We start from the raw sequence: 19,102 nt of genomic DNA, 5'->3' as shown, positions 1-19,102 counted from the left end.
TTCCCATTCCCCCACTCTTCACCCCAGTGGGTACCAGTTCTCCCACCATCTCCATCCACCCTGCTCCTTCCTTCTCCTGCCCTCACTCATCATCTATCTCTGAGTCCTGCCCCTGTACCCATACCACATCCCTCCAGCTTTACGTATCTCTCCTCTTCTTCTCTGAGTCTTTTTCTGTCCCTTTTTTCACCCTTTCACCTCCGTCCCATGTCACTTACTCCTTGCATCTGCCAAACTATTCCCATCAACTTTATCCATCTATCACTCACCATGCTTTGCCTGCACCCCACCAACCTTTTCAAACTTTCCACCCCTCTACTCCAATCAAGTTGAAGAAGATTCCTGGTGTTTCTTGTGTCTTCAGCATTGGGCTTTCTTCCAGTTGGTTTGGAATAGCCAGTTCATGCTGGAAAACTCTTCCTAGCACTTGGGACAGTGTCAACCTTCATGACTAGAGACGAAGGGAACTTCTGCATTGGTGCTAATTCCGTGTAGGAAGGAACTGCAGATGCTGGTTTAAACTATAGATAGAATGTCATAATTTTGGTACAGAACAGCATCCCATGACATCCTTTCATGTTGCATTTAACATAGCAGATTCCCCCATTTACCAATAAGAGTACCATTTGGTTCCTTCAATTATTATAATAAATTTCCAAAATATACACCTTTTGAAATAATTTTGATGTTCCCATTTTCAACTTCCTTCCATATCCTTTACCAGCCAACCTTTTCTCAAAGCACAAATGATGCCTGGACTCTGAACTGGAAAGGAAGAGGAAGCTCTGTACTCTTTTTATTTCACAAGAGATGTCATCAATCATTGTGCAGAGTGAGATTCAGGAGCTCAGCTTCTTGTGTGTTGCTGTGCTCGTACCTTTGCTGTTCAATATCTGGACTCCTTCGCCAGTCTATTCCCACCAGGTAGGTGACCTTATTTCAGTTAAATAATCATTCTATTTTCAATCCTTCTCCCTTTCAACCAAATTTCAATCAATCCTGCATCTCCTCAGACCTAAATAAGAGCATAACTAGGGCAACATAGTGGTGCAAGAGTAGAGTATTTGCATGACAATGCCAGAGACCAGGGTTCAATCCTGACTATGGGTGCTGTCTATGTGTAGTTTGTACGTTCTCCCTGTGACCATGTGAGTTTTCTTCAAGTGCTCTGGTTTCATAAGTTCATAAATTCATAAGTGATAGGAACTGAATTAGGCCATTCAGCCCATCAAGTCTACTCCTCCATTCAATCATGTCTGATCTATCTCTCGCTCTCCTAACCCCATTCCCCTGCCTTCTCCCCATAATCCCTAACACTGGTACTAATCAAGAATCTATCTTTCTCTGCCTTTCCTCCAACACTGCAAAGACATGCGTGTTTGTAGGTTAATTGGCTTCTGCAAATTGTCCCTAGTGTATAGGATAGGACAAATGCACTGGTGATCTGTGGTCAGCGCGGTGAGGCGAAGGGCCTGTTTCCTTGATGTATCTCTACCCGTACTTATGGTTTAGTTCTCTCAGTGAGTGTGATGGAGAAATTGAAGCTCCAGGATGAATGAAAAATCTGTGGAGATGTGTTTGTCACACGTTCTCAAGTTCTCATGATCTTGCGATATGTACAGAGAGAACGGATTAGATCAGTTGGGGCTCAAAAGCTCTTTTCACACGGGTGACAGAGGTGCAAGGACTCTGCTGTATCTGTTTGATTTTTGAGATTCTCTTTTCCTCTTTGCTTCCTCCATCCCAGATACCTCAACTGAACGGGCATCACTCTTTATGTTGGTACACTAAACACAACTGTCCAATCCTTGTTATTCCTGGTGGTGTGCATCAGTGAGGCTCTAACAGAGTCTCTTTCTATTTCTGTTCTATGTTTTAGTTTTTAGTTTTAGTTTAGAGATAGAGCACAGAAACAGGCCCTTCGGCCCACCGGGACAGCACTGACCAGTGATCACTGCACATTAACACTATCTTGCCCACACTAGGGATAATTTACACATACACCAAGCCAACACTACAACTTGTAGTGTGGGAGAAAACCAAAGATCTCAGAGAAAACCCCACACAGTCACACAGAGAATGTACAAACTCTGTACAGAGAGCACCTGTAGTTAGGATCAAACCCGGGTCTCTGTTGCTGCAAGCACTGTAAGGCAGCAAATCTACGCAGCGCCACCCTGCTGCCCTTATGAACATTTTCCATAAAGTAGCTGAGGTTCATATACACCTCCTCCAACCTCATCGACAGTATCTGTCATCCCCTTATCATGTAGCTATACACTGTAAATGGATTGATTGTAATCATGTATTGTCTTTCTACTGACAGGTTAGCACACCACACGTGACACTAAATGACTGAAACCGCTGTTCTCGGTGTTTACTGCTATATATTGGTGAGATCAAGCGCAGACTGGGCGACCGTTTCGCTGAACACTTGCACTCAGTCTGCCTTGGCTTACGTGATCTCCCGGTTGCCTAATAGACACTAGACAATAGACAATAGGTGCAGGAGTAGGGCATTCGGCCCTTTGAGCCAGCACCGCCATTCAATGTGATCATTGCTGATCATCCCCAATCAGTACCCCGTTCCTACCTTCTCCCCATATCCCCTGACTGCTATCTTTAAGAGCCCAATCTAGCTCTCTCATGAAAGTATCCAGAGAATCGGTCTCCACCGCCCTCTGAGGCAGAGAATGACACCGACTCACAACTCTCTGTGAGAAAAAGTGTTTCCTCGTCTCCGTTCTAAATGGCTTACCCCTTATTCTTAAACTGTGGCCCCTGGTTCTGGAATCTCCCAACATCGGGATCATGTTTCCTGCCTTTAGCTTGTCCAAACCCTTAATAATCTTACATGTTTCAATAAGATAACCTCTCATCCTTCTAAGCTCCAGAATATACAAGCCCAGCCACTCCATTCTCTCAGCTTATGACAGTCCCGCCATCTTTGGAATTAACCTGGTAAACCTACACTGCACTCCCTCAATAGCAAGAATGTCATTCCTCAAATTAGGGGTCCAAAACAGCACACAATACTCCTGGTGTGGTCTCACTGGGGCCCTATACAACTGCAGAAGGATCTCTTTGCTCCTATACTCAACTCCTCTTGGTAAATATTTTAACCCTTCCTTCCCATTCCCATACTGATCTTTCTGTCCTGGGCCCTCCACTATCAGAGTGAGGAAACACAAATTGAACAAACAGGAATCTTGAGCAAAACACAAAGAGCTGGAAGGTCTCAGTGGGGCAGGCAGCATTTGTAGAGGGAATGGAAAGATGGCATTTCAGAGCCTTCTTCATACTCTCAAGAGTCTGTTTTCAAGACTCTCTTTTCATTGTTCTTGCACTCTGGTCACACTCTCATTTAACTCCTGAGAAGAAGGTATAGGAGCCTGAAAACTGAATATCCAAGTTAAGGAATCATTTCTTTCCAACAACCATCAGGCTGCTGACTACTAAGAACAACTAAACTCCAAAGTACAAACTGCCTTCATTGCACTCAGGACTTCAGGCGTGTTTTCCTTTTGCATTATTGCATAATGTTTTTTAAAATATGTATTGAAATTATTTTGTTGTTTATAATGGTATCTACTGCAGACTATGTTGACATGCCTGTTGTGCTTCTGCAATTAAGACTTGTGTTGTTTCATTTTGGGACATATGGCAATAACATATTCTTAACTCTTGACAATATATTAAACTTGGCTTGATTTGACTTGAGTAGACATACTACCCATCTGATCGCTGATTCTTTCAAGAATTTGTAGATGCTATGCAGGTTTGTTTGGGGTCGAATCAGTGTGCCTGCAATCTTGTCTTGCCACTTGTTGTAAATCATTCAGTACAGACAGGTCGTGTCGAAATGCTTATGATGTCTGGCCAAAAAATAAACTGCTGGTGGAACTCAGTGGGTCAGGCATCATCTGTGGCGGGAAGTAGATCAGACAGACAAGGATGTCTGGAATCACTGCTATATACGACCATGTCTCGCAAAATGAGTTGTCAACTGCACTTTTTCACATCTTGAGCCTATGTTGTAATCCTGATCTGAAACGGCTTTCTTTTCCCAGAAACACGGTGTCTGAGAGATTATGCAAAGCCACTGCACTTATAAAACAGCAGTCAGCAGGAACATAGCAAATACACCTGAAAGGGAAGATAAATAGGTAGGGCAAAAACAGAAAGCTTGAGGAACTCAGGAGGCAAGTCAGTACATGTGGAGAGAAATGGACAAACAATATTTTGCGTTGGGGCGCATCTTCATGTCCTGACCCAAAACGTCGACTGGCCATTTCTCTCCACAGATGTTGCCTGATCTGTTGAGTTCCTCCAGCACTTTGTTTTTTTGCTCAAGATACCAACATCTGCAGACTATTGTAACCCCATAAACATTTTGGAGTTTTGAAGAATGAGGGGTGATCTTATTAAAACATATAAGATCCTGAGGGAAAATGCTAGAATTGATATGAGATGTCTTCAGTAGTATGAGAGTCCCAAAAATGAAGACATAGTCACAAAATGATGGATTGGTCATTTACAATTGGATGCATACAATGTCCCTTAACCAGATGTAGTATCTCTGGAATTCTCAGTCATTGGGATGGTGGAGGCCAGGTCAGTAGATATACATTAGTGGAAATAGATAAGATCTTTCAAAATACAAATGCTGTAGGAACACAGTGGATCATCCAAGGATGGTTTAGAAATTCAATGTTTCGGGTCGGGAACCTTCCTCAAACCACAGTCTGATGAAGGTTCCTGATCCAAAATGTTGTCTATCCATTCCCTCCACAGATGTTGCCTGACCTGCTGAGTTCCTACAGCACTTGGTGTTTTGGTCAAGATTCCAGCATCTGCAGCCCATTGTGCCTCTAACTTCTGCACTGCTTTTGACTGGATATTTTAAACTTTCAGCAGAATCAGAAGGTCAGCAAGGGTACTACGTATTTGAGCCATTTGCTGTGGGTAATATCATTTTATTTTATTTTCTTACTGTTGCTAATTACTGTCTGTGAAGTTTTTGTTTTTCCCCACCTAACCTTAACATTTGACATCCGTAATGAGCCTGATTCACGAATTCATAAGTTCATTAGTCAGGGAAGCAGAAGTAGGTCATTTGGTCCATTGAGCCTATTTCAATCATCGTGGAGCAGATGTAGAGTTGCTGCCTCACAGCGCAGAGACCCAGGTTTGTTCCTGAGCACGGGTTTCTTCTGTACGGAGTTTGTACATTCTCCTGTGACCGCATGGGCTTTCTCTGGGTGCTTCAGTTTCCACCCACGTTCCAAAGACCTGCTGGTTTGTGGGTTCATTGGCTTTGGTAAAAAATTGTAAATTGTCCATAGTGTGTAGGTTGGAGCTAGCATACGGAGATTGCTAGTTGGCACAGACTTGATAGGCTGAAGAGCCTATTTCCGTGCTTTAAATGAAACAAAAACAGTAAACGTGTGTGAAGCACTCACTAGGAATTACCAGTCTCTAAAGTAATTTTTGTTTTTTTTACAGGGAACAAATTTGTAAAATGAAGCTACAATTTTTCTACAGCAGAGTCTACACATGGTTGACGTTCATTTTTTTAGTGTTTCTACTTCCATCTATTACCGCAGGACGTAAGTGCCATATCTTTAGTTTAACAGTTTAGAGATACAGCACGGAAACAGCCCTTTGGCCCACTGGGTCTGCGTCGACCAGTGATCGCCACACATTAACACCATCCTTCACCCACCAGGGACAGTTTTTTTACATTTACCAAGCCAATTAACCTACAAAAACCTGTGCGTCTTTGGAGTCAATCTGTCCAACGTAATCACAGTGCTTGGCCACAGTAGTGTTTAATGAAATCACATTTCCAGTATTCAGCGAGTTTGTAAGGTCTTTACTGCCATCTCCATCCTCCTTTAAACAGCAAATACATCCTCACATTGTAGATTTTGTTGATTGATTAAAAGATACAGCCCCCATCAACCCTCGATTAACAGATCACACAAGTTTCTTTATTATCCCACTTTTGCATCCACCTCCTACATTTTAGGGGCAATTTACAGAGGCCAATTAACCTATAAACCTACACATCTTTGGGATGTGGGAGGAAACGAGACCACCCAGAGGAGACCTACCTCTGTGGCTCGAGTGGTCACATGGAGATCATGCAACTTCCACACGAACAGTATCTGAGGTCAAGATCAAACTTGGGTCTCTGGCACTGTGGAGCAGCAACTCTACCAGCTAAGCCATCCTTCAGTAATTCCATACAGTAAGACATGTCTATTTTTATACTCCAACTCCCTTAAATTAAAGGCAAGCATTTCATTAGCTTACCTGTTGAATCTGTGTTTCATAAATGAGGGCTTTCAAATTCCTTTCTGCAGCTTTCTGCAATCCTTCTCTCTTTGGGTAACAATCTGTCCATTCAATCTTCTTCCCAGAGTGAACCACTTCATATTTCCACATGGTGCATAGCAAGTCAAGCTACAGCCTGCCAGCTCCAGTCAGTTCAATCCAGACATCAGATGCTGTCTATGTAGAGTTTGCTTTTTCTTCCTGTGATTGGGCGGGTTTCCTCTTATATCCCAATGATGTGTGGGTTGGTTAGATACACTGCAATATTTGTTTCCTCCATTAGCAACCTGAAGCATGTCCTAACATATATGCAATATATGTGTAACAGAGTAAATGGAGTGTTTCAAGGGCAGGTACTGAAACGTTCCTGCCAACCATTGTCCAAGTAGGTTCTATGATATCCCACTTACAAATCCACTCCCTGTACACCAGAGATAATTTACAGTGACCAAATAACCTACAAACCCTCATGTTTTTGAGACATTGGAGGAAATCAGAGGCTATACGCAGGAAATATCCAATACTCTACACGGCCAGCACCTGAGGTTAGGATTGAACCCAGATCTCTGGCTCTGTGATGCAGCAGCTCCACAACCTGCACCACAATGCCACCCTGATGATTCTGTATATCACTAGTGGCAGCAATGAAGGCAAGATGATCAGCTGATGATAAAAAGTTGATTACCTAAAGAATTCCAATACTATTAGTTTAGTTCAATCAGTGAAAAACATTTGTTTCATGCTAATCAGTCATTCTTTGTGGGTTTGGGGTTGTCGGGCTTCATTTGAAGAATTAAATATTTTAATGTTGGATCTAATGTTGTTGACAGGTGGTCCAGACCATATTTACTTTCCAAATCCTGCTGCTGAAATTGATCTGAAAGGACCAGAGAGACCAGATAATAGTGAGTATGTGTTGAAATGGAAGCCACACTATGGAAGACAACATACCCAGAAACTGGCGACTATCAAAAGAAGTTGGGGCTACTGGAAATTAGAATTGAATCGGCCCAGGGGAAACAACGGCTTGTACAGGGACATACGACTTTTCCATGGTATCCAAGATATAAAGATAAGCCAACCTGCATTTAACTTTGCAGGATTGTTCACATTGATTCAAAAACAACCAGTGAAGCAAATCGTGAAACAATATGAAATATTTGGACTCAAAGGTAAGTAGGATGGTCTCAGTAATGTGATACAATGCAATTAAGTAATGTAGAGAGGTTGTGTGGGAAGGAACTGCAGATACTGGTTTATAGCATATTTGTTATGTCCAAACATGGACATAGAGAGCTGGAGTAACTCAGCAGACAGGCAGCATCTCAGGAGAAAAGGAATAAGTGACGTTACGGGTCAAGACCCTTTTTCAGACTGAAATTCAGGGGAGAGGGAAATCTCGAGTTTCCCTCTCCCCTGGCTCTCAGTCTGTAGAAGGGCCTTGACCCAAAGCATCATCTATTCCTTTTCTCCAGAGATGGTGCCTGACCCATTGAGTTGCTCCAGCATTTTGTGTCTATCTTCAATTATCAATGGTTGATATGATAATTACATCACCTGATGTTGAATGAAAATCTCAATTGATCAATCATCATAAAGATGTTTTTTTGATCAGCTAAAAAACAGTTTGCCAGAAAATCGGGATCTACCATATGCTGACAGCTGCCCTGTATGTAAAGTGGATAGGACTATGTTACTGTTGTGAACGATAACATGATGATAAAAAATCAGTACTTTGGGGGAGGTCAAGAGTCAAGTCAAGTCAAGAGAGTTTATTGTCATGTGTCCCAGATGGGACAATGAAATTCTTGCTTGCTGCAGCACAACAGAATATTGTAAGCATAAATACAGAACAGTTCAGTGTGTCTATATAGCATAGTCCATATATATATATATATATATATATATATATATATATATATATATATATACACATAAATAAACAGATAAAGTGCAATAGGCTGTTATAGTTCAGAGTTTGTTTGATGGCGAGTTTAATAGGCTGATGGCTGTGGGGAACAAGCAGTTCCTGAACCTGGATGTTGCAGATTTCAGGCTCCTGTACCTTCTACCTGATGGCGGTGGAGAAATGTATAAATGTACCATTTCATATGGCCCCTGGTCCTAGATTCGCCCACTAGTGGAAACATCCTCTCCATATTCACCCTTTCAGTAGAATTGAATCAAATATGTCACAACCATAAAACTCTGATAACTCATAATGCCACTGAAGAGTCAAAGAGGCTGGGTAATAGCTAACACCAGAATGTGTTATACAGAATAACACCTTACTGTCAAACTGTTTATCATTTTAACTTCCCATTCACTCCCACCCAAACTATTTGCCATCAGCCTTCTCCGCCTCAATAGAGAAATTGGAAGAACAATATTTCAACATCTCTGGTTCAGCTTGTGCAACCAAACCAATTGTATGAACATTGAATTTTCCAATTTCATGCAAACCGCAGCTCCGCTCCTCCCCCTTGGTTCCATCTGCCCCCCCCCCCCCCCCCCCCACCCCATCCACATCTGTTTAATGTATCCAGCCTCACCAGCCTCCCCCCCCCCCCCCCCCCCCCCCCCTACTGTGGCAGGTGTCCAAAAGCAAGGGCCATGGGTTTGAAATGGGAAAGGTCATAAAGGATGTGAGGAAGAGGTTTTTCACCCAGAAAGTGATTGGAAACTGGAACACACTGTCTGAGAAGGAGGTGGAGGCAGATCTTTGCCTAACATTTCAGAAGATGCAGGCAAGTGCTTCAATAGTTAAGGCACTGTAGGCTACAGACATCCACTGTAAAGTTGATCAATGGGATTCCTCCACATGGGTCCTTGATGGTTGGCATGGGAATAATGGGCCAAAGGCCTATTTCAGTTCTCTAGGAGTCTGTAAATGGCATCCAAACCATGCAACCTAATTTTGAACCCCAATTCTCCAATAAGTTCAAGTGCAAGGCCACAAGCTCAGGTCTGCTTACCTGACCCTGGTGGGGCAAGATGGAGACTTTTCAGGTCAATTTAACATTCCATGTCATGGGTGTTCTTATGCCAAAGCTAGCCTGATTCTCATGCAGAAAGATACATGCTGATAATTGATACATCCTGTGGTCACTTTGAACCCAGTCATTGGACTGTACACACCACTGCTCACTTATCGATTGATCTCACCGATGTGTTTTTCCATAGTTGAATTTAGCCCACAGCGGCCTGTGGTGGGCAATGATGTCACACTCAGCTGCACCATCTCCAGACTCTCAGATACAGTCAGTCTTCACTGGAGACCAATGGGCTCATCCCAGCAGAACACGAACAACACTGATCAGATCCGCTTGAATAACACGGTCTATCTGATGATCCGGGATGTTACAGTGGAGGATGGGAAGTTGTATGTGTGTGAAGTGCAGGAAAAAGGAAAAATCGTCTATACAAGGAAAGCAGATTTTTTTGTGAAGCGTGGTAAGTACTCATAACTTACATGAAATGTTAAAGAGTCTGAAGAAGGGTCACAATCCAAAACGTCATCTATCAATTTCTCTCCACGGGGTGCTGCCTAACCTGTTGAGTTCCTTGAGCAATTTGTCGGGGTGGGAGATTGCAACCTTCACGTGGTCCGCCCTGTTTCGACGAATGCAATCAGCCTGGTATGCACAATCAAATATGATCAAATAGAACAAGTTGTCCTACAACTTTTGCCTGTGCACTCCATACGCAAGAAGAAGAAGAAGCAATTTGTCTCATTGCTCAAGATTCCGGCGTCTGGAGTCTCTTGTATCTCTGGGCAGTGGGATCAATAGAAGGACCTTCTCTTTGCCGGTAGGAAGATGATGGGCTGAATGGCCTCCTTCAGTGCTCCAAGTTTCAGTTATTCAATGGAATAGAGAAAGTGTAAATAGAAGGAGAGAAAGGAGAGAAGGCAAAGTGTAAAGATTTGCAGAAGTTGAGATATACATAATGATAAAACCCAGAACTTGTAGCCAACTGTGACCTGGATTGATGGAAACCCACGAAAATGATCACTTCATGTCAGACCCATCTTCAGGGCAGCACAGTGGTGCAGCAGTGAAGCTGTTGCCTTGCAGTACCAGATACCCAGTTTCAATCCTGTCTATGGGTGCAGTTTGTGCGGAGTTTATACATTCTCACTGTGATCATGTGGGTTTCCTCCGGGTGTTCTGGCTTCCTCCCACATCCCAAGATCATATGGGTTTGTAGGCTAAGAGGCCTTCGTAAAATTGCTCCAAATGTGTCGAGATGGATGAGAAAATGGAATAATGTGGAACTAGTGTGAATGGATGATCGATGGTCAGTGTGGACTATTGTAGCACTATTTTCTTCATTCTGTTTCTCTGTAACATTACCTGATGTACTAATGTACGGCATGTTTGGCCTAGACACAACACAATTATTTTCACTGTATTTTAGTACCTATGGTGATATGAAATAATAACAGATGCTGCTTAACCCGATGAGTTCATCCAGCAATTAGCTTTTTACTCAAGTTTCCAGCATCTACAATCTCTCTGGAAATATTACATGTTACAGGTTACTTCTGACAGCAATATTTTGCTAATACAAGTAAAATATTGGTTGGGACCTTAATTGAGGAATTATTTCTGATAAATGCAGATTCCAACTGCTTGTAGCAAACCTTATTTGAATCACCAGAAATGATAGCCCAAATGGCAATGACCACCAATTGAACTTTCTGTTGCTTGCTGAGTCCCAGATTACCCAACATATATCACACCAAAAAAAAAATCAGATATGATCAAAAACAGAAAATATTTTATTATCACTTATTCGAGGAAGTTTTATTTGTTAATTTCACTTCTGTATATATTATATAAATGGTTCATAGCCTGAACTGGAAATCACTTGATGAGGTTCTTCAAAACATAAATATTTTTATAAAGTTCTGATCAATACTATATATATTTTTTATTTTCTCTTTACTTGATAAAGTGGGAAATTGTCCAGAAATCAAACAGATAGCATTGATGGAGTTCCATCAACATATATGGTCATTTACTAGATATATCATAAAGGGTTGTTAGAGAGTCATAGTCATAGAATGAAACAGCGTAGAAACTGGCCCTTCAGCCCAATTTGCCCACACCTGCCAACACGTCCCAGTAACACTAGTCCCAGCTGCCCATTTGGCCCGTATTCTTCCAAACCTGTCCTAAATATGTACCTGTTTAACTGTTTCGTAATTGTTGGGAAAGTGCCTTTCAACGACCCCCTCTGGCAGCTTGTTCCCCAACACCCTTTGTGTGAAAAAAGGTACCCCTTAGATTCCTATTAAATCTTTCCCCTTCCCCTTCACCTAAAACCTAGGTCATCTTGTCCTCGATTCGCCTTCTCTGGGTAAGAGACTCTGTGCATCTAAACATCTGTGGATCTGTGTATCCATTGTTCTAACATAGTATTATTCATGTGTATTGCAGAGATATACCTCAGCAGTATCACCCTATATCGTGGGGCCACAGATCACAGTGAACTCCACCTGAACTGTTACCTTCGAAATGAATACTTGACTTCTGCCAAATGGACCTGGAGCTCACCTCTGCATCAAATTCAGGAGAAAGAAATAGCAACTGCATCAATACATCAGCTAGTCCATCTTAACAGCACTTACTTTAAGAATCGAATGGCGACTACAATGACCTTGTTTGATGGATATGATTTCACTGCAAAGATTGTCCCTGTATTGTTCAAAGATGCAGGAGTTTATAAGTGTTTCATGGATTCCATCAGGATTGTGACTTTTAAACTAATCACAATGAAAGGTAGGAGAATTCATGTGCAATCAATTTCTGACCTTAAAATTAACAATCATCAAAAAAAAGTAATAAGCATCAGAGCTGCCCTTCAAAGGCAATGCTATGGCTTCCTCATTTAACTGTGCTCTGTTTCAGTAATAATGGATATTGCTGGGCAGACTCCTCATTTGAGTAGGATGTTTCCAAACAGTTCTGAGCTCAGGAAGCAGAGCAGAAAGGGTTGCAAAACAAAGAGCCACCACTGTTTCAGCAAGCGGAAAATGAGTGCATGCTCCTGTGACAGGAAGTGGGTGGATGAGTCCTCCCAGGGAACCAAAGAAACTGCATATGCTTATGATCACTTGCAGCCAGGAGGCTGAAAAGGTTGAACACATAGAGGAGATCTATCTATCTATCTATCTATCTATCTATCTATCTATCTATCTATCTATCTATCTATCTATCTATCTATCTATCTATCTATCTATCTATCTATCTATCTATCTATCTAAAATATATATTTTTATTAAAAGCATATGTACAAATAGTAATAAACAACAAACTGGTTACAGAGTCCTTAGATAGCTTCAATTTTAAAGGTTTTTTTTTAAAGAATAGAAATAAAGAAAGAAAGAGATAAGAGAAACTATAAACTAATAGAAAGAAAGAAAGCAAGAAAGAAAGGTGATTACTAATATAAAGATTGTGGAGATAGATCCGGAAGATGTTGAGTATAGTTGTTCATCCAATCCTAAACTCAAGTGGTAACTTAAATTTTGTGTTAAACCAGTTTACTTTTTAAAAAATTCAATAAATGGAGACCATATTTCAGAAAATAATTCTGGTTTGTCAATTAATACAAATCTTACTTTTTCCATATGCAAGGCCTCGGTCATTTCCGTAATCCACATTTTAATTGTGGGCGTTGCTGTTTTTTTCCAAAATTTAAGTATTGATTTTTTCGCAGTTATTAAACTGTAATCAATCTCTGGCTTATCATAAGGTTTGTGGTATTTTCTGATAATCCTAGTATTATTAATTTTGATCTGGGTCCAGTTGATTATCGATAACTTTAGAGATAATTTTAAAAATGTCCGTCCAAAAATTTTGCGTTTTTATATGTTACAAAAGTATGAGTTAAATTGGCTTCTTGAAATTGACCTTTATCACAGATGGGGGAAGTATTTGGGAAGATCCTATTTAATTTTGTCTAAGAATAGTGTAATCTATGTAATATTTTAAACTGTATTAAGGAATGTCTAGTGTTTAACGAGCAATGATATATATGATATATATGTTGTAAGCTTTCATCCCATTTGTCATTCATTATGGGTTGAGCCAATTCATCCTCCCATGCTCGTCTATATGACTCTGATGACGGAATGTCAGTGTCTAAAAGGGTATTATAAATATAAGATATTAATTTATTTTTATTGGTGTGTCGATTCAAACATTCATCAAGAATTTCTGGGCCCTTAAATCTATAATCTTGCGTATGTAATTTTACATAATCTCTAAATTGTAAATATCTAAAAAAATTATTAACATGTAATTCGTACTTCTGCTGTAATTCCTGAAAAGAGAGGAAAGTCCCCTTTTGATAAAGGTCTCCCAGCCTTTTAATTCCATGAATTTTCCATTGAACAAATCCTCTATTTAAGACGGTTTGAAAGAAGGGTTATTTGCAATAGAGAGGAAAAGAGATAAATTACCCAATTTTAAACTAAATTTTAATTGTTTCCAGATGCAGATAACACTATGTATAATAGGGTTTCCTCCATATGTTTTTTTATTCAAATTTATTGGAGCTAAGAGAATCAAGCCTATGTCAGAAGGTAAACAATCCTCCTTCTCCATCCTTAACCAATCTGGCTGCTGATCAGTGTCATCCAGCCAGGTGGTTATGTTTTTAATATTAACCGCCCAATAATAAAATAAAAAGTTTGGTAAAGCTAATCCACCATTCACCTTAGACTTTCATAGATGTATTTTGTTTATTCTATGGGTCTTGTAATCCCAAATAAAATTAGTAATAATTGAATCAATTTAAAAAAAATTCCAAGGTATTTAAACTTTTCATAGGCGACTTATCATAGTATCTATCTATCTGTCTGTCTATCTGTCTGTCTATCTGTCTGTCTGTCTGTCTGTCTGTCTGTCTGTCTGTCTGTCTGTCTGTCTGTCAGTCTGTTTGTCTGTCTGTCTGTCTGTTTGTCTGTCTGTTCTATTCTATACATAACAAAAACTCTGATCTTATTATCTTCTGGTTTGCCGGTCTTTCTATTTTCAGAAAAATGGTTCAAGATAGCGCTTTTGATTCTTCACCAGCTTACTCACCTTTCTCTGTGCTATGATTGCACCAATTTTCATTCTGATCGGTGGAGGCTGGTACGAGTTATCAAGGTTTAAAAATCTTAAAAAACGCTCGTGCACAGATCGATTGCCTCTCCTGCCATTCAGCACCGCGCGGATTGGGCCCTTCTACTGTCACTACGCGGGACGGTCCGCCTTTTCCTGCGCTATCACGTCTTTACTGAAGCTGCGGGAAGCCCTGGATGGCAGGCGGAGGTCTCCAACCGGACACAATTTTCGGAGGGAGGGACTGGAAACAGCCCACCCCAGCCCAGCCCAGCCAAACCTAACAAGGCCCGGCCCAATCCAGCCCGGCCCAGTCCAACCCGGCACGTAATCAGAGATGGCACCGCTGTCGCCAAACGGAAAGCGGCGACTATGATCCTGGCGGAGGAGAATGACCAGTGACACGACCAGCGGCCAGCAACTAGCACCCCCTGTGTGTCCCCATCACACTGCCAACCCCTCCCCCTCAGGTATCCCTGCTTATAACCCTCTCCTGCACACAATCCCCCATGCTCACAACTCCCCCCTCTCGCCCACCCCCCCCCCCCCCCCCCCCCCCCCCCCTCTCGCCTAGAACCCCTCCCCCCACCACACATTCCCATGTTGACTGGGACCCAAGGTCTAGTTTTTGATAATACAAAGTTTGTATTTTACTTCGGAGTCACGTGAGTGACTACGTGAAGAACCCCGCCAGGACGCATGCGTGTCATATATCGCTACACGCATTGCAACGAGTCACAGCAGGGTGTTCCCCTTAGCGGCGGAATTTAAAAGCCAGGAACAGCAGGTAAGGAGACTCTGCGTTCTTCCCACTTACCTTTCAGGTGGAAGCATGGACAGATCCACGAGAAGGAAGGCTGCAAAAAAGCTGGCGGGGGAGAACTGCAGAGTTGCGGGCAGCCAGCAGCAGCAGCAGCTGACGGCACGCCAATCTCCCAAAATGGGAACAGCTGTGCCCGACTTCGCTCCCGCACCGGCCAAATCTACACCACGGCCGGGCGGGAAAGCGAAGCAAAAAACAGACAGAATGGCAGACTCCGATGAGTCTGACTTTGAGCAGCCACGAGCGGACATTGCCCATGAGCATTGGAGCCGGTTGGAGCGGCTGCAGGACCAGGAGCAGCCGTGAGTGGCCTATGCCCGAGAGCATAAGAGCCAGTTGGAGCGGCTGCTGGAGGAAATACTCCAAAGTGGCAGGCTCCAGGAGATGGAGGCTAGCCACAGTGGGCAGTTAGTAAGCCCCACAGCAGTACCTCTTGTGGGGCTGCACAGTGTTTCTCCCTCATCAGAGGGGAGCACGGAGGGTCAATTCTGGGCTGACCCTGAAGAGGGGAGTGATCAACATACCCCTAGTATGTCTGGCGTGAAAGAAAACATGTTGGATATGGTGTCCCAGTTTATCCAACCCGACCAAACTGGCCAAAACTTGGAGCCGAAAATAGCGGCAAGCATTGACTACATGTCTTTTAACTAACTACAGGGACAGGCATTATTGGGCACCACGGCACGACACTTACCACCAGGGAACTGCAAGTCGCTAAATGTTCCCAGTGTCACCCAGTGCATCTGGAAACATGTTGGGGCATCAATTAGAACCAGGGACTTAAAAATACAGAAAGTCCTAAATGTCCTAACAGCAGGAATTACGGCTTTTGCCCGCACATTGAATGAGCAAAACATGACCCAAGACCACCAAGATGCACTGGCTTTACTCTGCAACTCACAATATGAGTTAAACAATATTATAAAAAGTGCCATCCAACCGGCTTTAGACACCAAATTTGCAGGCTGCTGCAAACCTGGAACCTCCAAACCACCAATACTACTATTTGGAGGGGACTTATCAAAACAAGTCAAAGAACTTGACGAAGAGGCGAAAACCCTGGGGCTCATAAAAGCAGCATCCAAAAGCTACTACGGCCAAAAACATCACCCCCACGCCCCCACCAGTCGGCAAAGACAAACTGGAGAAAGCGCAAAACCAGGAACGCCCAACATCGGTCTTTTTTTAAGCCATGGCCCGACCTTCCTGGAAAATGCGCAACCCTCAACACCAACCCAACTACAGACCCAGACAACGGCGCCTCAACATCCACGGAGGATGCCGAAGAAGTAACACACCTATCACTGGTAACCATGGAGGTAGGTGGGTCTGGTTCCTTAAGAATTAAAGGGAGCATGGAAGTTGGTGGGAGATTACGATATTATTTGGATGCATGGAATAAGTTAACTACCGACACTTATATTCTAAGCAGTATCCAGGGTTATACCATAGAATTTATAGAAAAACATAACCCTCCAGTTCAGCATGTACCGAACCGAATGTTCGTGCTTACAGGCATAGAAAAATCTAAAGCACATGCTGAACTACAGCGGCTTTATAAAAAAGGAGTAACTGAGAAAACCCAACACGAATCACAGGAATTCGTGTCCAACATCTTTATAAAAAACAAGAAAGATGGTGGTTGCCGCATCATCATCGATTTGACTACTTTGAATACCTTTGTACAATATATTCATTTTAAGATGGAAACCTTTGTTACTGCTAAGCAATTGATTTCCAAAGGCTACTACATGGCAAGCATCGATTTAAAAGATGCTTACTATACAGTACCCATAAGAGGTGACCACAGATGTTATTTAAAATTCAACTGGATGGGTCAGCATTGACAATACAGGGCACTACCTAATGGGCTAACATCAGCCCCCAGGCTGTTCACAAAAAATTGAAACCAGCCCTAGCGTTACTGCGGAAACAAAAACACATGGTAATGGCATATCTAGATGACATACTTATTGTTGGCAAAACTTTGGTATTGGCTAAACAAGCGGTAACAGCCACAAAACAATTGTTTGAAAAACTGGAGTTTATCATCCACCCAGTTAAATTAACGCCTTCAACAAAAATGGATTATCTGGGGTTCACCATTAACTCAGTTCTCATGTCAGTGACTTTGCCGAAAGAAAAGGTTACAGCCTTAATAGAGGCTTGTAGCGAAATCATTGACATTACCAAACCATCCATTAGACTGGTAGCTAGAATAATTGGGAAGATAGTGGCTGCATTTCCAGCCACACAATTCGGATCTTTACACTATCGAAATTTACAGAGAGCAAAAATAAGAGCACTCAAAATTAATGGTGGCCATTTTGACAGACCAATGAAGCTACCAACAGAGGCCATAATGGAACTAAAATGGTGGGAACATAACATCAGGTATTGTTCCAATCCAATAATTATCAGCAACCCGTCTATGGTACTACAAACTGATGCCAGTGCACTTGGTTGGGGTGCTACCAATTCCATCTCCAGCTGTGGAGGGAGATGGAATGCACAGGAGGCATCATTATTACAAACACTGGGCATAAACTACCTGGAAATGTTAAGTGCATTCCATGGCCTTAAGTCATATTGTTCTGGGCTATATCACCAGCATGTTAGAGTACAAATTGACAACACCACCATGGTAGCATATATCAACCATATGGGTGGAAACAAATCAACATCATGTGACAATCTGGCCAACACAATTTGGCAATGGTGAATCCAGAGAGATATTTGGATATCAGCTACCTACTTACCAGGTAAACTAAATTTAGTGGCAGACACCAGGTCACGCAAATTCAATGAAAACACTGAATGGATGTTGGATAAAAATGTATTTGCTGAAATTACAGCATGGTATGGAACACCAGATATCGATCTTTTTGCAACCAGGCTCAATCAACAGTTATCAAATTATGTTTCATGGGAACCAGACCCTGGCAACAGGTGCATTTTCGCTGCATTGGGGGAAATTGTTTATTTATGCATTCCCTCCTTTCTGCCTCATCAATCGAGTATTAAGGAAAATACAGCAAGACTCTGCGTCTGGTATTTTGATAGTACCCGGTTGGCCTACTCAACCATGGTTCCCTGTGATACTAGACATGGTATTAGAACCATGCATCACCATCCATCATAGACCTAATTTACTGGTCCATCGAGTAACAAAGGAAAGTTACCCATGTCATAATTATACAAACCTATTAATTTGTAGAGTTTGAAAGCACCTCTACTACACCTGGGACTGACGGACCGAACAGTGGATATGATTTCATCGGCCCACAGACAGTCCACCAAAAAACAGTACTTGGTGTACATCAAGAAATGGGAAAAGTACTGTCACAACAATAACCTCAACCACAGATCAACATCCTGTTTGTTCTGGAATTTCTGGCTAGCCTCCATTACGATGAGGGGCTCAGCTATAGTGCCATCAACTGCGCCAGAAGTGCTCTGTCAACATACCTGTGGCAAGGAACAGAGTGGCATTCTGTAGGGACACACCCCCTGGTAACCAAACTCATGAGGGGCATTTTCAATACCAATCCCCCAAGAACCAGGTACACCCAAATTTGGAATGTGAGCATTGTACTGACCATGTTAAGGAACTGGTCTCCACCTACAGCTCTGTCCCTACAGAAACTAACAATGAAAACAGTCATGCTGATGGCCTTGGTCACGGCACAAAGGGTCCAGTCGCTACAAAAACTAAGGCTGGACAACTTGACTATTTCATCTGGGAATTTGACTTTTCATATCCATGAATTAGTCAAACAGAACAGACAGGGGTCAGCGGGGCTAAAAATAGATTTCAGGGCCT

At 42.2% G+C, this 19,102-nt stretch overlaps 1 protein-coding gene across 1 annotated transcript in view; it reads left to right on the top strand.

Moving 5' to 3' along the window:
- The first annotated feature begins 837 nt into the window (after window positions 1–837).
- Window positions 838–19,102, top strand: part of LOC129701492 (uncharacterized) — a 47,721-nt gene continuing 29,456 nt past the window's right edge. Inside the window, exons 1-5 of the mRNA XM_055642716.1 lie at window positions 838–924; window positions 5,506–5,609; window positions 7,170–7,511; window positions 9,523–9,792; window positions 11,784–12,125. Coding sequence (XP_055498691.1) covers window positions 5,522–5,609; window positions 7,170–7,511; window positions 9,523–9,792; window positions 11,784–12,125 — 1,042 coding nt within the window. The 5' untranslated portion in view covers window positions 838–924; window positions 5,506–5,521. The remainder of the gene's footprint in view (window positions 925–5,505; window positions 5,610–7,169; window positions 7,512–9,522; window positions 9,793–11,783; window positions 12,126–19,102) is intronic.

The sequence above is a fragment of the Leucoraja erinacea genome, chromosome 11, assembly GCF_028641065.1.
Source record: "Leucoraja erinacea ecotype New England chromosome 11, Leri_hhj_1, whole genome shotgun sequence".
Classification (NCBI taxonomy): Eukaryota; Metazoa; Chordata; class Chondrichthyes; order Rajiformes; family Rajidae; genus Leucoraja; species Leucoraja erinaceus.
The sequence above is the reverse complement of the archived record's forward strand: the minus strand, read 5'-3'. Positions and strand labels throughout refer to the sequence as shown.